Genomic DNA, 26,475 nt, shown 5'->3' on the forward strand with positions numbered 1-26,475 from the left:
GTTTCTGCATGGTCTGGTTTTCATATGAATTATCTACAGCGCTTGCACACCACAGAAGCACTGGCTAACTGGACATCTCTGACTGCCCTCACACACTCCATCGCACTCACACACACACAAGCATCTCCGAGAACGTGTATATATGCATGAGCATGTGCAGCTCAAACACACTGCAAGAGAAAAGCAATGGGGAACAACCTGTACCAATAAGCAGCACATATAGATGTGAATCTAAAAGAGACAGGACACTTGAGATGGGGGAGTTTAGAAGGGTCTAAGGACAGAGAAGGTACCAATGAAGCACACGAGGGAACGCGAAAGGTACCAATGCAGCACCTAGACTTGAGATGGTGGAATCGTTGAGAGAGTCAAAGCTCTGTCAGAGCCGGTCTGACCTATCAGAGCTTTTTGTATTCCAAATGTACAGCGGAGAGAGAGGGAACACACACAGACTGTACTAACTGATACAGAGATACATCAGAGCAACAGAGTTTTGGAAGAGAAACAGACAGACTGTGCCAGCAGAGTGCAGAAATGATGAGCCAATCCGAGGCAGACCGTGCCAAAAGATCCCAGAGTGTGAGGAGACGATTGAGGATATGTTCGGAATCGTGTACTAATACACTATTCCTGCAATATACAGTGTTTGCATTTGTATACTCGGATGACCTACTAAAGTTGCCATTGTTTGCAGTATACAGCAGAACATATTGTACTGTATACTGTAATGCAGTGTGCTCAACTTGACCTTCTATTTTAAGAGTGACAAGTGAACTGGAAGCAGTATCAACCCCTGTTTTTACCATCATCTTCTTGACTCATTATTTGATCTGACCATCAAATGGAAACACATTGCACACTGTGTAGTATGCAGTAAACAGAAAGCTAGTGTTCACTTCCTAACATTTCTCCTGTATAAAGAAGGCAACTGCACATAAAAAAAGCCTAAAATGCACCTTATTCTTTTGCCAAAGATCATTTCTGCTTCAAGTTTTAAAATACTGCAAAACATTTTTCCTAATCGTATGTTTCAATTGAAATGAATGCATTAATATATGGTTCTATATATGTGATGTTATATACACTACCATTCAAAATTGATTATATTGACGAAAGGTCACAGTAAAGATGTTTATAAAGATTTTTATTTCAAATAAATGCTGTTCTTTTTAAATTTCTGTTCATCAAAGAATCCTGAAAAAAGTATAACGCTTTCCACAAAAATATTAAGCAACATTGATAATAATAAGAACTGTTTCTTGAGCACCAAATCAGCATATTAAAATGATTTCTGAAGGACCATGAGACAGAAGTAACGGCTGTTTATTTAAAGTTCAGCATAAGCAACATATTAAAACATATTACAATATAAAACAGTTATTTTAAATTGTAATATTTCACAACATTACTGTTTTACTGTATATTTGATTAAATAAATGAGTCTTTCAAAAACATAAACATTGTGCTGACCCCAAACTTTTGAACTGTAGTGTATAAGAACTATACATTTATTAATTTAATTGTCAATTAAAATTGTGCATGGTTGTAAAATAACATGTTATATATACAGTATAGTGCATAATATCAGGCTTTATCACCAAGCAGATCATTGATGCTGCAACATTTGTATTAGATAATATATGTTGCACTCAGAATAAATGTATGCATGTTTATGCTTTTCACAGATATTAGAGATCGTCGGAAGAAGCCTGTGATGTTGTTTATCCATGGTGGTTCGTACATGGAGGGGACAGGAAACATGTTTGATGCAAGCGTTCTTGCTGCCTATGGAAACGTAATTGTTGTCACTATGAACTACAGATTAGGTGTTCTGGGTAAGTACAACGTCGTCTTTTTTATTATTATTATTATTGCTGCTGTTGTTGACCTGTGATAGTTGTTGTTAATTTTACTTTTTATGTAATTTAAAGGATAGTGGCACATTTTTAAGAATGGTCTGGCTGTTCTTTTTAAAATGGCAATAGGGACTGATAAAATTAGATAAAATGCTCCAAAAATGAAATAAAAAATCCCCATAAAAATGTCAATGTTTGCTGAAAATCTCCATCATAACTGTCAAATCTCATTCGTATGTTTTAAATAAGTCATGTTGCACCAGATTTAACATCAGTGAAGTCAAATATCATTGGTTCTCATGCCAAAGCCTCCACAACATGTCTTGACATGCCAGTTTTGAAGTGCAAATGAGATTTGAGCACTGTTGTGTTGCTTCAGAAGACTTGCGGATGAATGATCCCTTGTAAATTTCCAGTGTAAACATTTGTGCAGTTTTTTTTTTTTTTTTACATTTGTAATATTTAACTTGAATATAAACTTAGTATTTATGTTCACATAATATTTAACTTCACATATTTGAAATATAAGTTAATTCAATAAACATTACGGTAAGTCAAAACTTGTAAAATGGTGTTATGCTTTAGAAGGAACTGTATTCTTATTTGCATTTCTGCATTATTGGACTGGTTTTTCACTATAAAGTAGGGGTGTAACAATATATCTTGTCACAATATATCGCAATACAAAAATGCAACAATATGTATCGTGGATAGTTCACCCAAAATAAAAATTACCCTGTGAGAACAAATTGAAGTTTTCAGAATCAGTACTACATTAAACTACAATATATTATGTTGAATATAATGTATAATAATGGGGGAATATTAGTGGGTCCTGATAATGCGTATGTTATAAGTCTTATGTTACCAGTACAAAGTGGCCTACATTATTTTAAATATATCTAGCCAGTGACAGAGTGCAAGCATATTCGTCTAAAATAATTCTGTATTTTCAGGTTCAGAATCATGAATATATTAATTCTGGTGTCACCATTGTCCAAGCCTATTCATTTACACCCACAATGTTATATCAAATTGAACATTTAATCAACAGTACATTTTTTCTTAACCTTTTATTATATGTCTTGGAGTATCGCAATAATATCGTATCGTGATATGTATCGAATCGTGAAATTAGGGTATCGTTACACCCCTACTATAAAGGAAACATTGTCTACTTTCACACCGTCAGTTTTTGGATTTGACAAATGCATGTACCTACAGGTGTGAGTCTCGAAATGTCCTGTTCAAACAAAAGCTTAACGTAGAGCAGCATATCGAATACCGTCTGTATGAACGTGCAACGGAAGTCAAATCCACATTCACTTACCAGTAACCCATAAAATCAGTGTATCTGATATTTATTATTTCAATATCAAAACTGAAAAGCCTTAACAGATTTGATACGTCAAGAGTCCAATCAAGCTGTGATTTTATCCATCAAATCTGGGTGGAGAGCGGAGCATTTGGGTCACATGTATAACACAAAACTGATAGACTGGATCTAGTGTGCTTCAGATGACACACAGCTCATATCTCCAAGGCTTTTAGTTACCAAAAATGAAACCACACAGGAAAACCCGCAACACACGGTAGAGACATGTTTGTGCAGCACAGAGCGGCTCTCTCACTCACTCTTTATTAGGTGACATACAACTAGTTGTCCAGTCCGGTTCCGTTCACACAGCGTGGGTTTCCAGAGAATGTGATTGTGACTGAAAATTTACAAATGCAAGTTTGGTTATAGAATGGTTGTCACTGCTGTAAATAACTGAACTGTGTGTGAGCGTAACCGTATTAAGGACTCAAATACACGACTGACAGCCATTTCTGTTGCTGTGTGAATGTGGCCTTTTTTCTGAGAACCTAAGAATGTTGAAAAGGTTGCAGTGAAAAGAAAGGTGTGAAGTTGTAGTGGCGGTTCAACTGCATAAAGCTTGGTTATTGAATTATAAATATGGTATTTTGTGAATTATATGAAACTATCAGAGAGGTTTAGAAGAATATTGATTTAATCTCTTCATTTTGAGTTGTCAAGAGTATTTTTGAGTCATTAGCATCTAGATGTGGTGTTCTGCTCTACTTCAGCTTTAACACATTAAGTGACCTCATCTGAAATAAAAGAATTACAGTAATTTAATCAGGAAGAAGAAACAGCCGAAACTCTAGATGTGGAGTGTTTTTAGCATATAAGAATTACAATAACCCAATCGGGGAGAAGTAAAACCCTATATTCCACTTTCAGTTGCACTAAACTGAAAAAAAAAAAAAAGACCCAATTATGACTGCATTTCCAAGCTGTTAGTAACGATGCTTAAGTTTCAAGCTTGGTTTAGGTGTCACAAAGATTTTGTGAGGAAACTTTCACGCATGGTGTGAGAGAACTGTTTGGGCCGTTTCTGCACTGCATCGTGTGAGTCATGGCTGGACTGGCCATTGGGCATACCGGGCATTTTCCCGGTGGGCCGACGTGCTTTTCGGGCCGATACATCTCATACTCATATACATTTTTTTTTTTTTTTTTTTTTTTTAACGGCCCATAAAATTTGTACATCGGCGGCCCATTCGCTTGGTTTTGTTTTGCTTAATTGGCGGCGCTGGGTTTGTGCCGGTGTAATGCATTGGTCCAAAAAAGTCAGTGTTAGTTTTTTTTTTTTTTTCTGACAGACCAGCACATGAAACACGTAGATCAGCGGCCCATTGGTTCTTTTCTTGATTGACACTGGGCTGGCCCAATCACAACTTTAAACGAGTGACAGTGTCAGTGTGTATCTGTCAAAATAGTCAGCGAGATGGAGAAGAAACGCAAGGAATGTGCAGAGAAATAGCGTGAAAAAATAGAACCAAGCCCTTAAAGCAGACGCTTTATGTGTCAAAATATATGTTTTCTGCCCTTCATCAGCTCCTGTGATGATGATGATAGTGATGAGGATCAGGAGAGAGATGAGAGAGTGTAGAGCCTGCGGTAAGCAGAACTTCTTTCAAAACACTTAGGCTATGTCATGAGTGTAGGAACCCATAACCCAGTTACAGATTATTTCCACATCTGCATAGTTGACGATTACCGCAATTCACTAGAAATCTAATGAGAGGCGTTTGTAAACCATGTTTTCCGCCAAAATAAAAGCTTGATGCGGTTTGCGTCAAAATAAAAGATCATGTGCTTATCTCTTTCAAGTATAGAAATTGGTACAAAACTAATTATGAAAGTTTCCTTTATTTTTTAGTGCATTTGTTTTACAAAATATGGCAATTACTGTCATTGGATTAATATTATAACTATTATTATGTAGTAGGTGTAATGTAAATAGACACTGTAACTAAAAGAGGTTTGAATTTTTCTTTGTTTAATTTGCACACTGAATATGGGTTGGAGCTTTTAATTTTGAACTCTCAAAGTGCACCAGATTGATGAATTTAACATTAAAATGCACAAAATTTTCTCACGGGGGGGCATGCCCCCCAACCCCCCTAGAAGGGCCGAGGTCCACCCACCACAGTTTTAACAAAAATCCTGTAAGAAAAACTTGTATTGCTATGCTAATGCAGATTATTGCTTGTTTTAGGATTCACCACTGTGGAGTATAGTTCAACTGTATTAATAAATGTCAAATTTTTACTTATTTCATCTGTTAACTCTCACTCGTTCCTATACTCACTCATTACATGGTATTAGTGGTTTTAATGAATAGGAGTTGGTATGCATATAATTAAGGGCGTGCAAAGATGGGTGGTGTTTATGATCATAGTGGGCCGGTCTGGGCCAAAATGCCTGGGCCGATTTTTTTGTCCCAGTCCAGCCCTGGTGTGAGTTGAGATGACTCCCTTTTTCCATGAACGCATAATGAATGCAGAAGGCCAGAGTGAGTTTACCTTCAAGAATGACGAATTGAATATAAATCTAAACAGACTAAGAAGGTAAATGAAACCGTTCCCTGTGGAGATGAAGTGATCTGAGGGAATCACAGTCAAAGTTGTAAGTGGAGTAGTTTTGGCCTGTGTGTGTTCTCTAAGTGTGTTTATTTAATGCAATGATCAAAAGCTTCTCATATCGGCTGGGGTGCTAATAGAGAGGAGAGGTTCCATGTTTAGGATATTTATGTGCTGTGAATAAAAAGTATGGGATTAACTTTTTAACACTATGCAACATTTTGGTGACAAGACCTTACTCTGTTGCATGTTTAATTCGTCAAGTGGCGTCAAGTACTGTATGACTGGGAGATGAAGGATAAACACTTTTTGTCCATAGTGTTTATGTATTTGCTCTGAAAGGGCTTAAAATTATAATTTTTTCCCTAATCAGAAAACACATAAATTCAACCAAACAGTCATTGTAATCCAGTAGATTTAAAATGCTTAATCCAAGAAGTAAAAATAGTCGAGGCATGTCTTTCACATTTGTTTTTGAAAAAATTAAACACCAGTGTTGTTAAATAAAACTATTAAAACATGTTTGTTAAATTAAATTAAACTAATATTATATAATATATACATTTTAGATTTAAAAACTTAATGTAAATAAAAAAATGTTGTCTTGGCAAATAACTGAAATAAAGCATGTTTGGTTTAAAGTACTTAAATTACAAACTAAAACTGAAATTAAAATGAAAACTAAAAATATAAAATTGAAAACTCGTAACTTTAAATTATATGAAATGGCAGATTCATTTTGCAGATTCATTTCTACATTCAACTGTCCTTCAGTGGACTACTGTTACAATTAGCCATTGGATCTGGTGATTGCTTCATGAGGTGGCGATTTCGTATGAATTTATACAATGTGATTTGATTATTTATTTTTTTTTACATTAAAAATGCCACACGGAGTGATGTCGCAAAAAAATGTATAATTAATGAATCCAAGGTTTTTTTCCTGTTCAAACTGATTTACAGAGATGAAGTCAAAATTGCTAACTCTATAGCTGTTTTTGATAATGACATATTTAGCCTTCGTACTTACAAGTGTTACTTAAATGTATACCTCTGCAAATTTTATAACTCCAGCATTTTTTGTCATATTTGTGTAAGTTTCTCAGCCTGCAAAAAAATTGTCAATAATAAAGGCTATTACTTTTGCCTCATCACATTGCAAATGGAGTGCAGTGCACATATTGCACATTTTGGTGCAAACCCTAATATTCTATGCATACAGAAAATGTGCACAATGCACACAGTATGCATACCGCAGCATTAGTATGAGTATGTTGTAATACATTAGAAACAAAAATACATGTACGCCTCCCTGAAAGGATGCAAAAAGTGCGATTATTAGCATGGGTGATGAATTTTGGTGCATGGATGAATAGGAGTAACCTTTCAGTGAATTATCTGTCTTTCTCTCTATTCTTCTTTATAGAGGTTTTTCTATAGCGGTGAAGAGGATTACGTGTTTGTGTCTTGCCATTCCAGTCCCATTGGATGATTGGATTGGATGAAGCATTTTCAAACAGGAAAAAAAATGCACAAAGGATGTGAAAAAAAAGAGAGAGAGACAGAGAGAGAGAGAGAGACAGAACAGTGTTCCGCATCATAAAAGCAGGTTTAGCACAAAACCGGACCCTTTATCCAGCTCCCATACGCACAGACACTGTCAGAACTGTGTGAGATATATGCACATGCACCTTTACACAGCGAAAGTGAGATAAAAGGAAAAAGGGCCAGAGAAAGGTGGAGAGGTGGAGAGAGAGACAGAACAAGTGAAAGAGTGGAGACAGAAGGGAGAAATGTGAACATGCTAAAAATAACCATCAGAAGTGCCTTTTTATATCTGCAGTGAAGCAGAGAATTCATCCAAACCAATGCTAATGCAACTCTCTCTAACGCACGCACACACACACACACACACACACACACACACACACACAGCATTTCTTTCTGGATTCTGACCCGCACAGGTTCTTGTGTTTTCGAAGCCGTTGCGCAACTATCTGAAATTCCTCACGCACACTCTGAGGAAGGGGGTGGTAGGCCAGAATGAGCTACGAGTGCTAGTACACATGTGTTCTGTGAGTGTGCACTGCAGCAGGTTAGCTGCGTTAGCATTAGCGCTCTGCGAATGTGCTCGTTTTCTCCAGATCTGAGGCGCCCTCACCTTCCATCTCTGCCTCCGCCCAGCTGCCCCTCTGAGTTGCTGATTTGTGTACCACAACCATCTGCTCAGACTAATTAACTAATTAACTAATTAATGAACTCTGGGGAAGAAAGAATGCGCTGTCAATGGGCCTTGCGGGTTAGCTCCGTTTTTCTTACCAGGGCCTAAGCGCTTCCTGCATTTCCCTGTTCGCATTACCCCCTCACCTCACTCGCTTTCTCTTTCTCGGCATCTTCCAGTTCTTCATCAAATCTGTTCTATTTGAAGGAACAGATTACCCTAATTAGGTTCCTAATTCCACACGATTCTTTATTTCAGCAGTTTTTACACTTTCCGCCATTCGCCACCAGCTAGCACAGAATTCCTGATTTATGATTCACTCACTGCCGTGCACCTCTCGAGGATGTTTGCTTTGAGGTATATTTATGTTTCTGAAACGCGCTTTTCATTTTTTGATGTGAACGCTAATCGCATAATTATAAATGCAAAGGGAAACAATGAATGTTTGCAGTGTTGGTATCTGAGAAGTGGAGGAGATTATTTTTGGAAATGTAAATGCCACCTCAGAATGAAGAGGGCACATTTTCATATTTTTATACCTGCTGCGGGTGAGCAGCGGCGAGATTTAGCATGATTAACTTCACTTGTTTATTTATATTTCAGAGTAAATTATTATAAAAAGACTAAAGAAGTCGTCAATGGTGCTATTTGGCGGGAGTTCCAACACAATCTCGTAACTATTTTACGTTTTGACGAATTGGTAGCTAATTCATTTTAATTTCTATTATCCCAATTGTACTAATACCCCGCTGATGGTTAGGTTTAGTGGTGAAGCTTCATGTTTACTTTTTTCTGAAAAATGTATATTTTTGAACAAATCACATTGTACAAATATATATAATATCGGCACCAAATCCAATGGCTAGTATTGTCGAAAGCTAAATCTCATCTCTTCGCCATCACTCTTCTTTCAGTAGCAGTACGTCCTCTGGTAAAACAGGCGGTTAGTTGTCTGTAGTCTGTTGTAAGGTGCAGCCGTGCAGAACGCAGAATATTGTTTTTATGTTTGTGAGATATTGATGCAGCCTAACAGCGGGGCCCTGCGAAGCACAGCTGATTAACTATTTTACTATACTTCACCAACCAATATGCTTGTTTTAGATACAGATATTTCAGTTAGAGAAACACGCTTTCCTGTGAGGAATGGAGAGGACAAATGCGGTTCTGAGGTTCTGCTTGACAAGACAAAAATCGTAATTTAGGAATTTAGTCAATTCGCAAGCAGGAGTTTGAATTGAATTAGAATGACAAGAAGAGGAATGTAGTGAACACAGCAGTGGACTTCTGTCTAATGGGTCACTTGTTTGGTGTTCTGTTTAAGGTTTTTATCTTGTCTTCCTGCTTATATAGTTTGGCTCCAAGGACAGCTCAATTAAAGCATTCTGGGTAGTTAGGCGATCCTCCACAAAGGTCCTTAGAATTATTTATTGTAATTAGTAATTTATTAAATATATTGAAATATATTTATAATAAGAAGAAGAATTATTAGTGTTGTTAGAGTAAGATTTAGACGAAGTATGTAAGTTTTTTATGGTACAATACATTATCTTAACCCAGTTTATTGTTCATTGACTACTATTAGTATGACAATCATGGGTTTATCTCCCCCTAAAGTGTAAACATTGAGTCCTCCCTGGCACCATCAATCATCTTTAGCACTTTTCCACCATCGGGCTGAACAGTTCTAAGAACGGTAAGGAACCGTTCCAGCAGAGGTCGCATTAGACTTCCTTTAGGTCTGTTATTTTGACGAACAGGGGTGTAAAAATTCCATCATAATCTATTATTACCTGTCAATTTTAATTTTCACACTTTAATAATAATAAGCCATTTAATAGGCTCTATTTTTGTTCACATTTTTATTCACAAACGTACAGGACAAGCATATAGGCTAGATTATGCATTTATTTATTTATGAAGAGAAAGTTGAACAGAGACTTTGCGTCACTTTTCAGATTTCATCATGAATATTTGTCCAGTAAATCGCAATAAACTTTGTGCTTTGTTACTTTTGAAATCAAACAAAGTCTCAGCTTTCAAATTCAGTCTATTTTATCACAAAATTCAACCAATACTGTTTTGATGCCCTTTAATGTGGCGCGAGTGATCACTGTAGCGCCTCAGTTCAGAGAAGCGGAATAAACATTGAAAGAACGAAATAAATAAAAAATAAAAAAAAATGTTGAAAGATACAGTCCAACTTACCGAAATCTGTATCATGTTTCTCATGTAATCACTCAATCAGTGTTTGAACCGCAGTAAGATGTTAATAAAACAGCTTATAGACAATGTCAAGTAACTCAGAAAAGCCATTCATTGACCGTTAGCTTGATAGTCAGCAAGAGCGCACTCACCACCAAGTGGACAGGGGTGAGAATTACAGTTACAATTTACAGTACATCGCTCTCAGTGTAATCTGTCAAAATGACGGACAGCTTTCAATTTTTACGTCACCGCTAAAAAAATTCTGTCAGTGGCGGATTTCAACTTCGGGTATAGGGGTGCAAACTAAATTTCGCTGCATTTAGACCTTCAAAGATTAAACAGGTCATGAACACATCAAAGCGAACGGGGCATTGTGATGCAACGTGCTTCAATACAATCATCAATCATCATGCACACATTCAGAAAGACATGTTCAAGTTTATAATGTTTACTTTGACAGGTCCAGTGTCGACAACCTCTAACAGTTGTGGCACGTCATGTTAAAACATACGCCTGATGCAGATATGTTGCATGGGTTAATTATATAAGTGAGACGCTTGCGTTCGCTCACATAGCAACACAGCTTAAAGTAGTCCTAATATGTTGGAGCTTTTATTGGAAGTAGCCTCATTTTCTATCCATCTATCTATCCATCCATCTATCTATCCATCAACCTTTTCCCCTGCATCTCCCTCTCACCTCCTCATCCCCCTTTTGCATGCAACACACTCTCTCTCTCTGTCTCTCTCTCTCTCTCTCTCTCTCTCTCTCTCCCTCTCCGATCTGCCGTTCGCTGGAGTGGTGCATATGCATGAGTCCAGACCCAAACTGCTGCTCTCAGCACCAAAGTCTGCAGGAGATTCAACTCAGCACTCAGCTCACAGTGAAACTTACCGAGCGAATCAGAGCGGTGCACGGGGTTAGACTTTGACTGATCATTTTGCTAAATTGTAATATGATATTTCGTTACACATATGGACGCAACCCGTAGTTTAGGATAATCACTGCATTTTTGCAACATTCACCATTGTGTCTGCACACTCGCAAAACACATCCCTTTGAAAGAAGTAGTAGCTGGTTGCCAGGCAACAGCAAACCGCTACAGAAGGAGGTTCATTTGAAGACAGTCAAACCCACCGACCCTCAGCAACCAGTTCCTGAACACCGTTTTCCCATCGATCAGCCTTTTATCCAATGGCTGTGCTGCACACACAGACTTCCAGTCATCTGACAGACCACACAAGGGTTCCCACTCATCCAGGTGCACAGATGTTTACATACTTGCCTCTTAACAGTAGGTTTAGACAACATTTATGTTCAGAATAGCATACTTCCCTACTGCTATTACTATATCTGATGCATGTATATTGTGCACAGTATGACATTTTTCTGTGTGGAATTCCCCCATGACCTTCTACATTTGCCATAAAGTGCATTATGCAACTGTATGGTATACCATATCCCACAATGTAACTTGCTTGACTGCTTATATAATCAGACTTGACAAAAGTTAATGTTTTTTTTACACATAATGGTATAAATGTAAAAAAAAAAAAAAAGGTTTAACCAAAATAGCTACTGTTAATTTAAACATGCATTGTGGAGAGGTCATGTGACAGCAGTAAAGCATACTACTGTTTGCTGTTGCAATTATATATTTTATTTCATGTTGTTTATGTAGTATACAGTATATACTGAGCAGGATGTAGTTAGGACTGTGTGATTACCAGTGTTATTTTTGTATTATTTATATACCAGTATAGTTATTAATATTTTGAATTAGCATTTCAGGTTTAATTTAAAAAAAAAATTTTTTTTTTTTTTTTTTTACTATTTTGTATGTGCTTTTTGTTATTTTTGTTAGTTTTTTATACTACTATTTGGGTTTAATTTATTTTAGTTAAGTTTTAGTTTGTTCAGTTTAAGTTTTTATTTTTCCAGCTAAAAATAGTAATTTGAGGGCTTTAGTGCAGGGTTTTTCAGCCAAGACTGCATTTCTAATTTTCATCTAATATTTATATTTTATTTTATTTCAATTAATATTTAGTTTGGGTTAACAATAATAAACCAGGCTACAGCTGAATTATGAATATAGGAACAGTTCCAAATGACATACTAACAATCTGGATATGGAATATGGAAGGTTAAGTTGAGCGGGTTGCATTGTGGGATACAATATCCAGTGAAGTAGGTCATCTAGCTATCCCGTGCCTACAGAAATGCGCATACTGCACAAAGTATGCGCCACATTTCTGAATATAGCCACAGATTCACAACCTCTAGGATTCACACTCACCTAATTTGAAACCATTATAAAAAGACCTCACGTCCACACTTCCCCCTCTAATTTGCACTACAGTTGTATTTGTAATGCACTCAGTGACTTCACTCATCTTTAGGGACTCGCCTGTGGTGGCCTGATCTAGCAGTTTGATGAATACGTAATTTGTCTCGTTTTCTAGGGGTTGTCCTTGACTCGTGAGGCCGACGCTTAGAATGTGAGTTAGCACACATCCAGTTACCTGCCCTATTAATTTCGTTTAGACAATACGGAAGTCTGTGTTCACACCACATCTGAATGTGGCCCATATTTTGTTTTTAAAATCGCCTGAATCTTCAGAGTGGAAATAAAACAGATATGCATTTGATGTTTTGCAATATAAGTTGTCAGTCATGAACAGTCAGGGTGGAATTTGTGCAAGGAGGCATTAAATTGATAAAAAAAATGTATCATAATGTTACAGTTTTATTTCAAATAAATGCTGTTTTGTTATATACAAATATATATATATATATATATATATATATATATATATATATATATATATACACACAGTATATATAATGTTTCTTGAGCACCCAATCAGCATATTATAATGATTTCAGAAGGATCATGAGACACAAAAGACATAATAAAAAATTTAGCTATTATAAATTGAAATAATATTTCACAATATTAATACTTTAATGTATTTTTTTAATCAAACTTTTGATTGTGAAGGTGGTATTTCAAGGAAAGGAGCAAAAATATAGGCTGTAATTATTTAAAATATAATGATGTATAAATGCCAAATCCGTGCAAATTTTGCATTTTGTCATGGAAACAATTGCAATAGTTTAGAATAATGATGCGGTCATGAATACATGCAACTATTTTATATAACATGTAAAAGAATGTAGCAGAGGCTGTGATATCCTTTAAAACAATGTCATTGTCATCCTTTGGGACTTTCAGACGTCAAAAGCTTTTTTTTTTACATCTGTAACGAACATTTTCAAAGAACTCTATTTCGGTATATTCCTCCATCTATGACACACGGCGAGAGCCTTTTATATGTAGAGGTGCCAAGTTTATGATCTGTTGTGTGTTGTTTGTGATGTGATGTGCCGTATGTTGACGCTTTTCGTCTTCCTCACAGGCCTGACTCCTGAAAACAACATGGCAGTTTGTCTTTTTCTCTTCTCGTCCCTCTTAGTTTCTTTGACTTGCTCTTTTTCTCTAAAACACACACACACACACAGTCACACTCACTGTCACACTCACTGGCTCTTATATTGGGTCTGAGGGCACGTAGCTTTTAAGCATAGGTCTATTGTTATCTCCTTTTCCCCTTTTATGTCTTTTACCCATTTCTTTTAATATTCCAGTGGAAGCCTTTCTTTCACAGTCTGAAGAGTGCTTTCTTAGACATGTGAAATATTTTTCAAATTCCCCGTTTTTCTTTCTACATTATCATGTTTTTAGTGCATCACCAGTTCAGTTAGAGTAATAAAACAGACATTCTTACATAAGCTCTTTAGTTCTCATTTACACCGTGACTCAAGACCACATACGGTCCATTTTAATGAGCAGTAGCATGTATTATTTGTATAGGTCCATTATGGTATGTGGGCTTCCTATTTTAAAGTATGTATGTGTATGTGAGCAGTGAGCACTTAAGCTTTTTCTAACCAAAGAACAACGGTCCAAATGTCTAAACTGGCTAATCAGCTAGACCCGTCATAAAGACGGGCTTGACAAGATGATAATAAAATTCTTCTCACCAGCGATGATAACAGTTAATGCATCAAACCCACCCCAGCATCCCTGAGGTTCACAGATGAAAATATGTTCTGCTAAAGCATTCATAGTGCTGTAATTTTAGTCACATGTGTTTTTGAGCAATTATAAATAGATTTGTGAACTAGCAATGGGATGATTAGAATCGTTTAAGTCATTTGTTCAATCACTGTTCACCAGTCATGTTCACCTAGCCAAAGATTAAGAGTCTTTTAAAAATACTAATGTACTGCTTACTGTATACTGTGCAGTACACTGAGTAATGCCTACTGTTGTTTTCTCATGTTATACATCGATAAACATGCTGATTTTTAATAAAAGTGTCCTAAATCTCGACATTAAAATCTGTTCTGCTAAGGCTTTCATAGTACTGTAATTGAAGAGACTTACTGTGTTTTAAATTTTAAATAGATTTATAAACTGGCAATGGGGTTGATTTGAGTCTTTTGAATAAGTTTAGATTTTTTTCACTCATTTGTTCAGTCACCATTCCTCTAGGCAACATCACAAGTTGGCGACTACTAAGTGGCCCAAAGGATTCAGTCACTGAATCATTCACTTAAAATGTTCTTTCCAAAACGCTAATGTACTGTATTCTGTGAAGTATAAATTTAACAATGCCTACTATGTTTTTTCATTATGCATGGATAAACAGAGAAGAAATGTTCTCAAATCTTATGAGAAAAAAGAGCTCTTAATCTTGACATTCAAATAATGAGTTTGAGCACATTGGGTTGTGGAACACAGTAACCAGCTCCTCCGGTAGATCATCTGTTAACACAGTAACATGCAAAGTACAGGACTTTGTACAAGTATATCATAGTGTACAAGTGTTATTAATGATCAATTCAAGTCTATTGTAAACATTAATATGAATCATTCCAAATAGGAACTGGAAGTTCTAAAAGAACATGTCTAATTAAAGCTTTAGTCCTCTGCCTCATTTCATTCTTTCATTTTACTAATGCACTTTGCCCGTCTCAGGCTCAGAGTGCTTGATCTTGATCAACATGTATTGATCATGCTGTTTTTATTTTGGTCGACATTGTCTGTTATCTTTTCTCTGGCCTAACTCTCTTGCTCTCCGCAGGTTTTCTGAGCACTGGAGATCAGTCTGCAAAGGGGAATTATGGGCTACTAGACCAGATTCAGGCTCTACGTTGGCTCAATGAGAACATCGGACACTTTGGAGGAGACCCAGAGAGAATCACCATATTTGGCTCCGGGGCCGGAGCCTCTTGCGTCAACCTTCTCATCCTATCCCATCATTCTGAAGGTTTGAACCTCTGTTGCTGTGATCATCATCAATAAAGAGCTCCATAATTTAAAGGAAGGGCACCCAAAAAAAATTTACTCTAATTTACTAATTGTAGGATGCTCATTTGTGTCTTGGCTCTATTCATTTATTCAGTAATGCATTCGAAATTTAATTCATACATACAATACCATTCAAATGTTTGGGGTCGGTAAGAGTTTTTCTATTTCTTTTCTTTTTTATAAATTAATACTTTCATTCAATAAGGACTCATTAAATTGATCAAAAGTTCATTTTCATATTAGAAGGATTTCTGAAGGATCATGTGACACACATGTGAAGACTGAAGTAATGGCTGCTGAAAATTCAGCTTTGAATGACATGAATACACCTCTTTTATGATGAGAAAAAAAAAGTCTATATTAAATTTTAAATGTATATAGGGTGGCATAAAGTCAAAAACAACATAATACAACTGTTCTGATATCATAATAAAGAGACAAGCCTCTTTAAAAGAATAAAATTCTTAAAAAGTATACATTATTAAGTAGTTTGATAATCTATTATTCTATTATTATTTATTTTTTTAACATGTCTGCTTCACTCTTATTAATATTTGAAAAGCAGTTTCCAGGTCAGCAAGTCTCAAAATATTTTTTTAAAAATGAGAGGTTGCAAAATATGCAAAAAGTCCCCAAAAAAATAATTTTTTGAAGTTTTGAAGAATAATTGAGTTCATGTCTTCTGTTTAAAACAAAACATTTACTTTGAAAATATATTTTGTTGTGTACACTCACAAGGTGTAAACAAAATGTATTAGGCTACTTTTTACATCACATGACATATTAGAGAAATTTAAACTTTCCTTGAAAATGGTATAAATGTTTTATAAAACGGTTAGTTCCAATCCTAGGTTCTGATTGGTCAATAGCTGTGTTTTATTCACGATAAAACACACTATGATCGCATCACCCAACGGTTCTATAGCCTGGTTCTACCAGACTCTCGTACATTTCATTTGTACAGAGAGTCTGGCCTCTCTCCATTGACAAGCGTTAACTTCCTTGTAGGCGGGTATTCTGTTGAAGTTTAAAACTATTGGATCTGCCATAACCAATCGCTAACCTTTGGTCGTGACGTAACCCTACAACTCAAACTAACGCACGACATCAACGTCATCGTTCTCAGCCACTCCCTCTGTTCGCTGATTGGGCCGCCAAAAATTTGGCCGGAGAAAACGTCTCCGGTTACTTTCGTAACCTCGGTTCCCTGAAAGGCAAGGAACGAGACATTACGGATGTCGTATATGGGAACTCCTCTCATCCTTCACTTCCGCTGAAATCTTATAGGCTAACGCCAGCAGAGCTGGCCAATTAACGCAAAATATGCAAATACTGAAACACCGTTGCAGTTATAAGCAAGTGCAGCGTCAATTCCCTTTTAGAATCGAACAACGCTAAATCAATAGCGAACACGGCGGCGAGCGTAATGTCTCGTTCCTTGCCTTTCAGGGAACCGAGGTTACGAAAGTAACCGGAGACGTTCCCTATCAAGGCTACGGAACTTCGACATTACGGATGTCGTATATGGGAACTGTATAGAATCCCGCCGTGGCAGCAAACAGACCCAAAACAAACCTCGCCCCCAGAATGTAAGCGCCTGATAGGCCGAGATTGACCAATAGTGAACCTCTAACCTCTGATAGGTCCAAAAAGACCAATCACAAGCTCATAAACACTACCGGAATTTGCATATCCCGAGCAGTATAAATGGGGGAAGGTTGCACTGTAGACCCACAGGGCAACAACAACAGTGAAAGCCAACGCATAGCGGTGACAATAGTACAACACACAAAAGCACACAGAACAACTCATGAGCAAAGCGCAGAGCAGCTCTCCTTGCTGTGTAAGCGATCAACTCACCGAAAGCACTCGAGACGCTACAGAGGGCAAATCCAACTTGTAAAATCTGGCAAACGTGTTCTGAGAAGACCAGCCAGCCGCAAGACATAAATCCTGAATAGACATACCCTTAGTCCAAGCCCACGAGGAGGCAATCGCCCTAGTCGAATGAGCCTTGATGTTCAGGGGACATTCCTGTCCCAGACAATCATAAGCCAAAACAATAGCGTCCACGATCCAGTGAGCAAGCCTCTGTTTTGAGGCCCCCCCGTCCCTTGTTGCATCCACCAAAGCACACAAACAGCTGGTCCGATTGTCGAAACGCGGCCGAGCGAGAAATATATTCTCGGAGCGCTCTGACTGGGCAAATAGCACTCTGAGCATCCGAACCCTGAGAGGTTGATGGCTCAGCGGACAGGGCAGGTAGAGAAACGATCTGCGCTCTGAACGGGGTATTGAGCGACTTAGGAACGTAACCCGGCCTCGGTCTGAGAGTAACATTACAGTTTCCCGGTCCAAAGCGAATACAATCTTCACTTACAGAGAAAGCCTGTAAATCCCCAACCCGCTTCGCCGAGGCGAGAGCGAGAAGCAGAGCCGTTTTAACCGATAGCTCCTTAATGGCAATCGAAGCTAGGGGCTTGAAAGGCGGTCGTGACAAAGCCTCCAAGACCAAAGCTAAATCCCACGGCGGCACAGAAGGCGGCCGTGCAGGGCACAATCTCCTAGCTCCCTTGAGGAACCGTGTCACCGACGCATGTCTACCGATAGACTGACCGTCAACAGGGGGGTGAAACGCGGCAATAGCGGCCACATATACCTTCAGAGTGGATGGTAGGCTCCCTTCATCCATTCTATACTGAAGGAAGCGTAGAATATCCGACACAGAAGAGTCCGCTGGGTCTGTACCGACATCCTGACACCATTTAGAAAACACACCCCACTTCAGAGCATACAGGCGCCTGGTGGACGGAGCTCGCGCCTCTGCGATGGTATTCAAAACTCGCGAGTGCAGCGCGTCCCGCCCGCTCAGCGACCCTGCAGCGGCCACACATGGAGGCTCCACAGCCCGGGGCTGGGATGCCAGATCGTTCCGCCCGCCTGAGACAGAAGGTCCTTCCTGAGCGGAATCTCCCATGGCTGTCCTGCTAGTAACTCCACCAAATCCGCGAACCAGGGCTGATTCGGCCAGTTCGGGGCTACCAGAGTCACCGCTGCCTTTTCCTCCCTGATTTTGCACAACACCATGGGCAAAATTTTCACCGGAGGAAAAGCATAGAGACAGACTCTCGGCCATCGTGCATTCAGCGCGTCCACCTCCCGGGGGAAACGGGACAGCGAGAAGAACATCTGACAGTGCGCGTTCTCGCTCGTCGCAAAGAGGTCGACCTCCGCCCTGCCGAAACGATCCCATATCAGCTGAACCGTCCCGGGGTGAAGCCTCCACTCCCCCTGGGGAATCCCGTTTCTCGAGAGCATATCCGCCCCGCGATTTAGAACACCGGGGATGTGCGCCGCTCTCACCGAGAGGAAAAACCGGTCCGCCCATAGCAGAAGGGATTCCGCCTGCCTGAATAGGGCTTTGGAATGTACACCGCCTTGGCGATTTATGTACGAGACCACGGAAGTGTTGTCGGTCCGAATCAACACGTGCTGCTGCTCCAGCCGAGACCGGAAGGCTTTTAGAGCTAGAGCGACCGCTTCTAGTTCCAAGCGATTTATGTGCCACTCCATCTGCTTCTCTGACCACCGACCCGAGGCGGGCTTGCCCAAGCAGACCGCTCCCCATCCGGTGGATGAAGCGTCCGTCAGTACTTCCACTCGCCGCGTCACTAAGCCCATAGGGACACCCGAGCTGAAGAGATCTGGGTTCCTCCACGGGACCAGGGCGCGGGCGCATCCGCCGGTGACCATAATGCGCTTGTGGCCAGAATACCACGCACTCGGGGGAACGCGCGCTTTCAGCCAGAGTTGAAGCGGTCTCATATGCAGCAGCCCCAGATGACACACTGAAGAAGCCGCTGCCATCCGTCCCAGTAGCCTCTGAAACTCTTTCAGTGGGACGAGCCTGCCCGGTCTGAAGCGACCGAGAGAAGAACTCAGAGCCTCCGCTCGCTCGGGGGAGAGGCGCGCTCTCATTCTCACCGAATCCAAGCACACTCCCAGGAATGTTGTAGTCTGGCTCGGTGTGAGCACACTTTTTTGGACGTTCACTCTCAAACCGAGCATCTCCAAGTGTCGAAGGAGGGCATTCACGTGGCTGGCCAGCGTTTCTCTCGACTGAGCGAGAACTAACCAGTCGTCCAGATAGTTCAAGACGCGCATCCCGCTCGATCTGAGGGGTGACAGTGCCGCGTCTACACATTTCGAAAACGTTCGGGGGGCTAGGGCCAGTCCAAACGGAAGCACCGTATATTGGTACGCCGAATTCTCGAACGCAAACCTCAGGAATTGTCTGTGACGCTTCACTATCTGAATATGAAAGTAAGCGTCCTTTAAATCCACTGAAGCGAACCAATCCCCGGGGCGAATTTGCGCCAGGATTTGCTTCAGTGTTGTCATCTTGAAGGCGCGCTTGTGAAGCGCTCTGTTGACAGGTCTCAGGTCCAGAATGGGGCGGAGACCCCCTCCTTTCTTCGGTACAACGAAGTAGCGGCTGTAGAAACCGCTGTCCCGCTCGCTCGGGGGAACTGGTTCTATAGCCTTCTTCTCGAGCAGGCTGCACACTTCCTGCCTCAGCACATGAGCGTTTTGGGGCAAAGTTAATGACTGAATTACGCCGCGGAAGCGGGGTGGTCTGCGTTTGAACTGAAGTGTGTACCCGCGCCGAATTATATTCAACACCCACGGCGAAATGCCCGGAATAGCTTCCCACGCTGCCTGAAAACGACTGAGCGTGGGCAGATCTAAACCTGCGGTCATCGTCGCTGCGGTCATGGCCGCTATGTGAGTGCTGGGGGTAGTTATTGACCGTGACTCTGCACTGCTCGAAGGCAGGGCGGGTAACACAGTGTGTGGAGCAAGAGGAGAAAAAAGCTCTGTTTGTGAAGTAGTGATTTGTTTTATTTTTGAAACAACATTGTTTACAACATTTACATTCACAGAACAACTGCACGCGTCGCTCACAGAACTCTGAGGGACCAAGTGCAAAAGAGCGCGCCGCTTGGACGCGGGGCCGACCTGGGGCTCTCCTCTCCTCTTGCCCGAGCGGTCAGTACGACTGCTTGGGCCTCGCAGGCGACGCGGTGGGCTTTCTGCGCGGGCTCCTCTGCGTCCTCCTGTTACCCGCCCCTTGCCACTGACTATTGCGGCCTCTACGGGCGTCCTGTCCGGAGCGGGGCGCTGCCTGTCTTTTGGTCGCAGCCTGGGGTTGACGTCCTGAGGCTGAGGACGAACGGGAGCGCGGCTGAGGCGGCGGCGGCGGCGGCGCCCTTCGCGGAATTACGTGGCTCATAGCCTTGGCCTTTTTCTGCGTTTCTGAGTAACGCTCGGTGACTTTCTCCATGGCGTCACCGAACAGGCCAGCAGGGGAAATGGGCGCGTTCAGGAGAGTCTTCCTGTCGGCTTCCTGCACGTCCGACAGGGTGAGCCACAGATGCCTGTGGAGGACCACGAGGAAGCCCATAGAACGGCCGATCGCCTGGGCTGAGCGCTTCGTGGCCAGGAGCGCGAGGTCCGTGGCCGAACGGAGATCCCGGATGGCGTCAGAGTCAATAGAGGCGGCGCCATCCAGAGACTTCAGCTGCTTTGCCTGTAGCACTTGGAGAAGGGCCATGGCGTGCAGCGCGGATACCGCCTCCCCCGCGGCACCGAAGGCCTTGTTAGCCTGGTGGGCCGTAAACCTGCAGGCTTGGGACGGCAGGCTGCGGTCCGAGCCCAGGGCGGGAGCCGACGGGCAGAGGTGAGCGGCGACGGTTTCCTCGACGGGGGGGATGCTGAGGTAGCCGTGGTCCCCCGCCTCGTCCACGGGGGCAAACATGGCCTGGGTTGAAGTGAGGGTGCGCGCCGATTGCGGGGCCGCCCACGACCTCACCACGTGCTCATGCACGTCTGGGAAAAACGGTGTTCCTCTTTTCGAAGCGGCCTGACGGCGGCTCGTTTGGAGGAACCACGTATCCAGTTTGCTCTTTGATGGTTCATCAGGAGCTTTCCAATCGAGGTCCAGCTCCTCGACGGCCTTCGAGAGGATACGGAAGAGCTCGTCCTGCAGGTCCGCCGGGGTGTCCTGCTCCGCGGCCGTCCGCGGTGCGGCCTGCTCTGCACCCCAGTCGTTCTCGGAGGCCGACAGCGACATGGAGTCGTCCTCCTCACTCGCCCCGAAGGAAACGAAGTCAGCGACGTCACGCGGGGGTTGAAAGGTGGGGTCGGGGAAGCTCACCGGGGAGCGGACCTCGACTCTGCGGTTGGGCTCAGAGGCGGCGGTAGGCCCAATCCCCGCTGCTGCGCGAGCTTCCTCCCTCCTGGCTCTGAGGGCTCGAAGGGGCATATCCGCGCAGAGATCGCAGGACCCTCCGTCCCCGAGGGCTGACTCAGCATGGGCCAGCCCCAAGCACGCGATGCAAAACAGGTGCGTGTCGGTGGGGGCGATGGGGCCCGAGCATAGGTTGCAGGTAGCTGCCATCGGATGCAGGAGACAGTGCGAGTATCTCCGACGCAACTTCAACGACGGCGAAAATAATCCAGTAATTGTAGTATCAGCTTTCTAGCACACGATTTAAGCGTGAAGAGAGAGATTCTGAAAGGGAATTGACGCTGCACTTGCTTATAACTGCAACGGTGTTTCAGTATTTGCATATTTTGCGTCAATTGGCCAGCTCTGCTGGCGTTAGCCTATAAGATTTCAGCGGAAGTGAAGGATGAGAGGAGTTCCCATATACGACATCCGTAATGTCGAAGTTCCGTAGCCTTGATAGGGAACCAAAGAATACACCACAATCCCAGACGTAGTACTGAAGGGAAATAAAATTGAGTGGAAGTACGCAGGAGGGCGGAGCCAGGCTAACGGTTCTATGTATCACTACACAACAACACCCCTAGCAACCACTCTTAGCAACTTAAACGTATGTTTTATCTCATTGACATTGTTCATTGAAGCTAGTATAGTATTGTGAGAGATCGAGTAAGCGAGTGTACCTGCATTTACAGTAGACATTTTCCTTCAAGTCAGTCCTATATTCATAATAAAAAAATCAGTTTGAATGTCCGCTGCGATATCTTGTCCTTTTAACAGTTAAGGGGTTTTCCCTTGCCTATAGTCATTTATCAGTTGCGTCTTCCTTCTCCGTTTTCACAAGTTTGAGTGCTTTCAATGTAAAAGTCTTCTCTCTAATGACTGACTCACTCATAAAGACAGTCTTTGCCATCTAATGGCAAAATAATGTATGTAACTTCGGTTGCTGTTTACGGTCAGAGACTATTCTTTCCAGCAGAAGGAATGATTAAGTAATTATACTTCATGAAAGTGGCATAGATACATATTTTTCGGCTTTAATATTTGTGTTGTGTGATAACCGTTTTATAAAAGGTTATTCAGTAAAAAGGTTAATAAGTCACGGCTGAAGGGGTTGCAGGCACTAACAACGTGCCTAACAACGCCCTTCAGCCGTGACTTATTCACGATACAGCACTAGCCTTGAGTACCTTATTGCTTACTTCAAAACCATATAAAACCAACATCAGTAGAAAGATTACATTTCTAAGAACATGATGTATATTGAATATGAATAGTTTTTTCTTTCTCTTTATCATGGATGCTCTCATTTGCCATTGACCCATTTACTGACCCTCAGCTCATTTAAAAAATCTGAATTACTTTTGTATTTGGATATTTGGAACTGCTCTTTTAAAAGGTTTAAATTCAATTTCTGTCATTAATTACTCAACCTCATGTCGCTCCAAAACCGTAAGCCTTTCGTTAATCTTCAGAACACAATTGAAGATCTTTTTAATGAAATCTGAGAGCTTTCTGTCCCTCCATTGACAGCTACACAACTACCACTTTCAAGGCATAGAAAGGTAGTAAAGACATCATTAAAATAATCCATGTGACTCCTGTGGTTTAACCTCAATTTTATGAAGCATAAATTTTGAGCAAAACATTTTTATTTATAAAATATTAATCTCATACGTAAGTAGTTAATGACAGAATTAAAAATTTTGGGTGAACTAACCCTTTGAAGTCTTTAACCCTTTTATGCTATATGTTTTTACAATATGCTATTCTGTGTTCTGAATTTTTTAATACACTGATGATATATTGTGCGGCTGTGTGAAAGTGAGACTGCTTTTTGGCACTGCCTTGCGGTGTGTGTAAGACTGATTTATACTGCTATCTCGAGATCACACGTGCATCTGCATTTGATGCCAGTTTATAATGAGTGCTGTGTGATAAAAATGGAGAGATGTGAGACAAATTTATAATGAGCAGCATGTACAACTATGTGTGTGTGATGCAGAAGTGTTGGACTGCAGCTGAGCAGATTCTTAATTGATTTCATAGGGAACTGGAGCTGGGGGGGTCTTGTAATAGAGTATAGCGTGTGTGTGTGTGTGTGTGTGTGTGTGTGTGTGTGTGTGTGTGTGTGTGTGTGTGTGTGTGTGTGTGTGTGTGTGTGTGTGTGTGTGTGTGTGACTGGGGGGGTGGGGGAAACATTTTAATAATTAATAACAGAATCTGCAGATGAAAACCGTGGGACACTTTACATAACAGTGCAGCAGGGTTCTGAAATCCAAGATGGTTTCCTCATGCTCATCCAGTGCGTTTTCGAACACTGCTGAGTTAACTTTGTCTCACTTTCATTCAAGTGTATCAGAGTTTCTACCTGCCCTATTTAAAACACCCATTAAAACGAGCCCCTGACTCCTGGTTCATGTTGTTATTGGTTACACCCTGTTGAAGACCAGCATGACCTCAGAAAACTTCCTCCATGTTTGCACAGCTCCAAAAGTCCACATTGTAAATCTGGACCTGAGTATGCATGACACATTATGAAATCAAATCTGATTTGTGTTTCACACAACTGCAAAAAATGATGGAAAAAAGTTCCACTGTCCTTCCTTGTATGATGATAAAGATATTCAGTGGCTTTATCTTGCTCATGGTCATGGGACACTCAGTGTCCACATTGACTCACTCATATTATAGCCTGCTATCTGACTTTTCTTAGTCATTGCTTATATCTAGCCCTGGTTTCAGGATTGTTCCAGAGGGCCATTGCTCAGAGTGGCTCCGCCATATCCAGCTGGTCAGTGAACTACCGGCCCCTGATGTACACCAAGATCCTGGCGAAGAAGGTGGGCTGCAGCTACAGCGACACTGCAGATCTGGTGGACTGTCTGCGAAGGAAGAGCTTCAGGGAGTTGGTGGATCAGGATATCCAACCTGCCCGTTACCACATCGCATTCGGACCAGTGGTGGACGGAGACGTGGTGCCCGATGACCCTGAGATTCTCATGCAGCAGGTGTGATTTTGGACACTGCAATGTCCCCGAGTTTAGAGTGATCCCAGTGTATAATCATGACAGTTCATTAGCGAAAGTGAGTACTGTGGGTGACATTTGTGCAATGTCCTCAGGGGGAGTTCCTGAACTACGACATTCTGTTGGGGGTGAACCAGGGTGAAGGGCTGAAATTTGTAGATGACAGTGAGGGTGAGGATGGAATTTCAGCTGCTTCCTTTGACTATACCATATCCAACTTTGTGGACAACCTATACGGATACCCAGATGGTGAGTTTCATAGACACACTTGCACTATAACAGATCAGTGTTTGCACTGCCATTGCCGCCACTGAATCAACAGTGCAACGGCAAAAGAAACTGTACTGTTCACTGAGTTGTATGCATGCAGAATTCTTTTAAACATCTGTCTTTATGTAAAAAAAATATATATATATTTAATTTGATGATTTAAGAGAAAGTGTAAAAAAATGGCACAACTATTATATGGATTTCTATTGCATTGCATATGCTGGCTACACTCAAAAACAAACATACAGACTAAGCATAATCGTACTCTTATAAATAAGTTAATTTTAATGAACCACTAATAAAGACTTACAAACTTACCACTTATTAGTTTGAATCAAATCCTTGAATAATTGAACTCATCAGAGCAGTTACTGAGTTAACATCTGATCCCAATGCCTGTTCAAAATATATCATGTTATTGTGACAGACTAGAAAACTAATGTAATTTGCTGGGTAGATTACTTACAAATTGTAGTCCATTACTGAATACAAATTACATGATAAAAATTGTAGTTAGTAACATAATCTATTACATCACATTTAAGTTATATATTTCAACTACTTTTTGATTACTTTTAGATTACTTTTGACCTAACTTGTTTATAATATTGAATTGAATTGTATAATTTCGTACCACACTGATAAAAAAAAAAAATACAAAAAAAAGAAAAATTATTCAATTTTGTGACAACATGAAGTGCATTTCTCTAACTTGGGAAGGAACTGCAGGGATTCATACATTTATGAAAAACTTAAATCATTTAAATATAAATCACTTACAAAAAAAAAAATTAATGTTTTATTTGTTTATGCTGGGCGGCCTCTCAATTTTCCATGTACCGGTAATTATAGTCGCCTGACTAGTGGCCAATCTGAGTCTGCAATTCCACAAAACTTTTGAGAAAAGGAAATCTTAAAAGAGAAAAAAAAAAAGAAGAAGAATTAGGGAGAATCAATGAATTGTGAATAAGTAACTATTCTGATTGAGTTTTTTTAAACATAATTCAATCTAATTGGAAGTATTTATTTTTTGGAATCTGATTACATAATCATATAATAAGTTACTACCCAGCACTAAAAGGTATCTATCTGTTAGTTGTATGCTAAACTTGCAGGACCATTTATTGCTTCTGTTGTCATTTAAAATACATTATTTGTCATATTTACATATTCAACAAAATGTTAATAAAATGATTCTGTAGTATTTTTAATCAGGCACTGAATTGAGTACCTATTAAAAGTTCTTTCAGTCAAAAGATTTGCTTTGTGCTCCAAAGAAGATTCTGCAGGATGAAAAA

General features: G+C 40.7%; 1 protein-coding gene across 2 annotated transcripts in view; it reads left to right on the forward strand.

The window, feature by feature from the left end:
- nlgn2b (neuroligin 2b) overlaps positions 1 to 26,475 on the forward strand; it is a 90,806-nt gene that overhangs the window by 62,586 nt on the left and 1,745 nt on the right. For both annotated transcript variants that reach the window (XM_084103677.1, XM_084103678.1), the window contains 4 exons: positions 1,686 to 1,835; positions 15,363 to 15,548; positions 24,624 to 24,889; positions 25,003 to 25,156. In XM_084103677.1, coding sequence (XP_083959803.1) covers positions 1,686 to 1,835; positions 15,363 to 15,548; positions 24,624 to 24,889; positions 25,003 to 25,156 — 756 coding nt within the window. The remainder of the gene's footprint in view (positions 1 to 1,685; positions 1,836 to 15,362; positions 15,549 to 24,623; positions 24,890 to 25,002; positions 25,157 to 26,475) is intronic.

Source organism: Abramis brama, assembly GCF_963993115.1.
Source record: "Abramis brama genome assembly, chromosome: 25".
Classification (NCBI taxonomy): Eukaryota; Metazoa; Chordata; class Actinopteri; order Cypriniformes; family Leuciscidae; genus Abramis; species Abramis brama.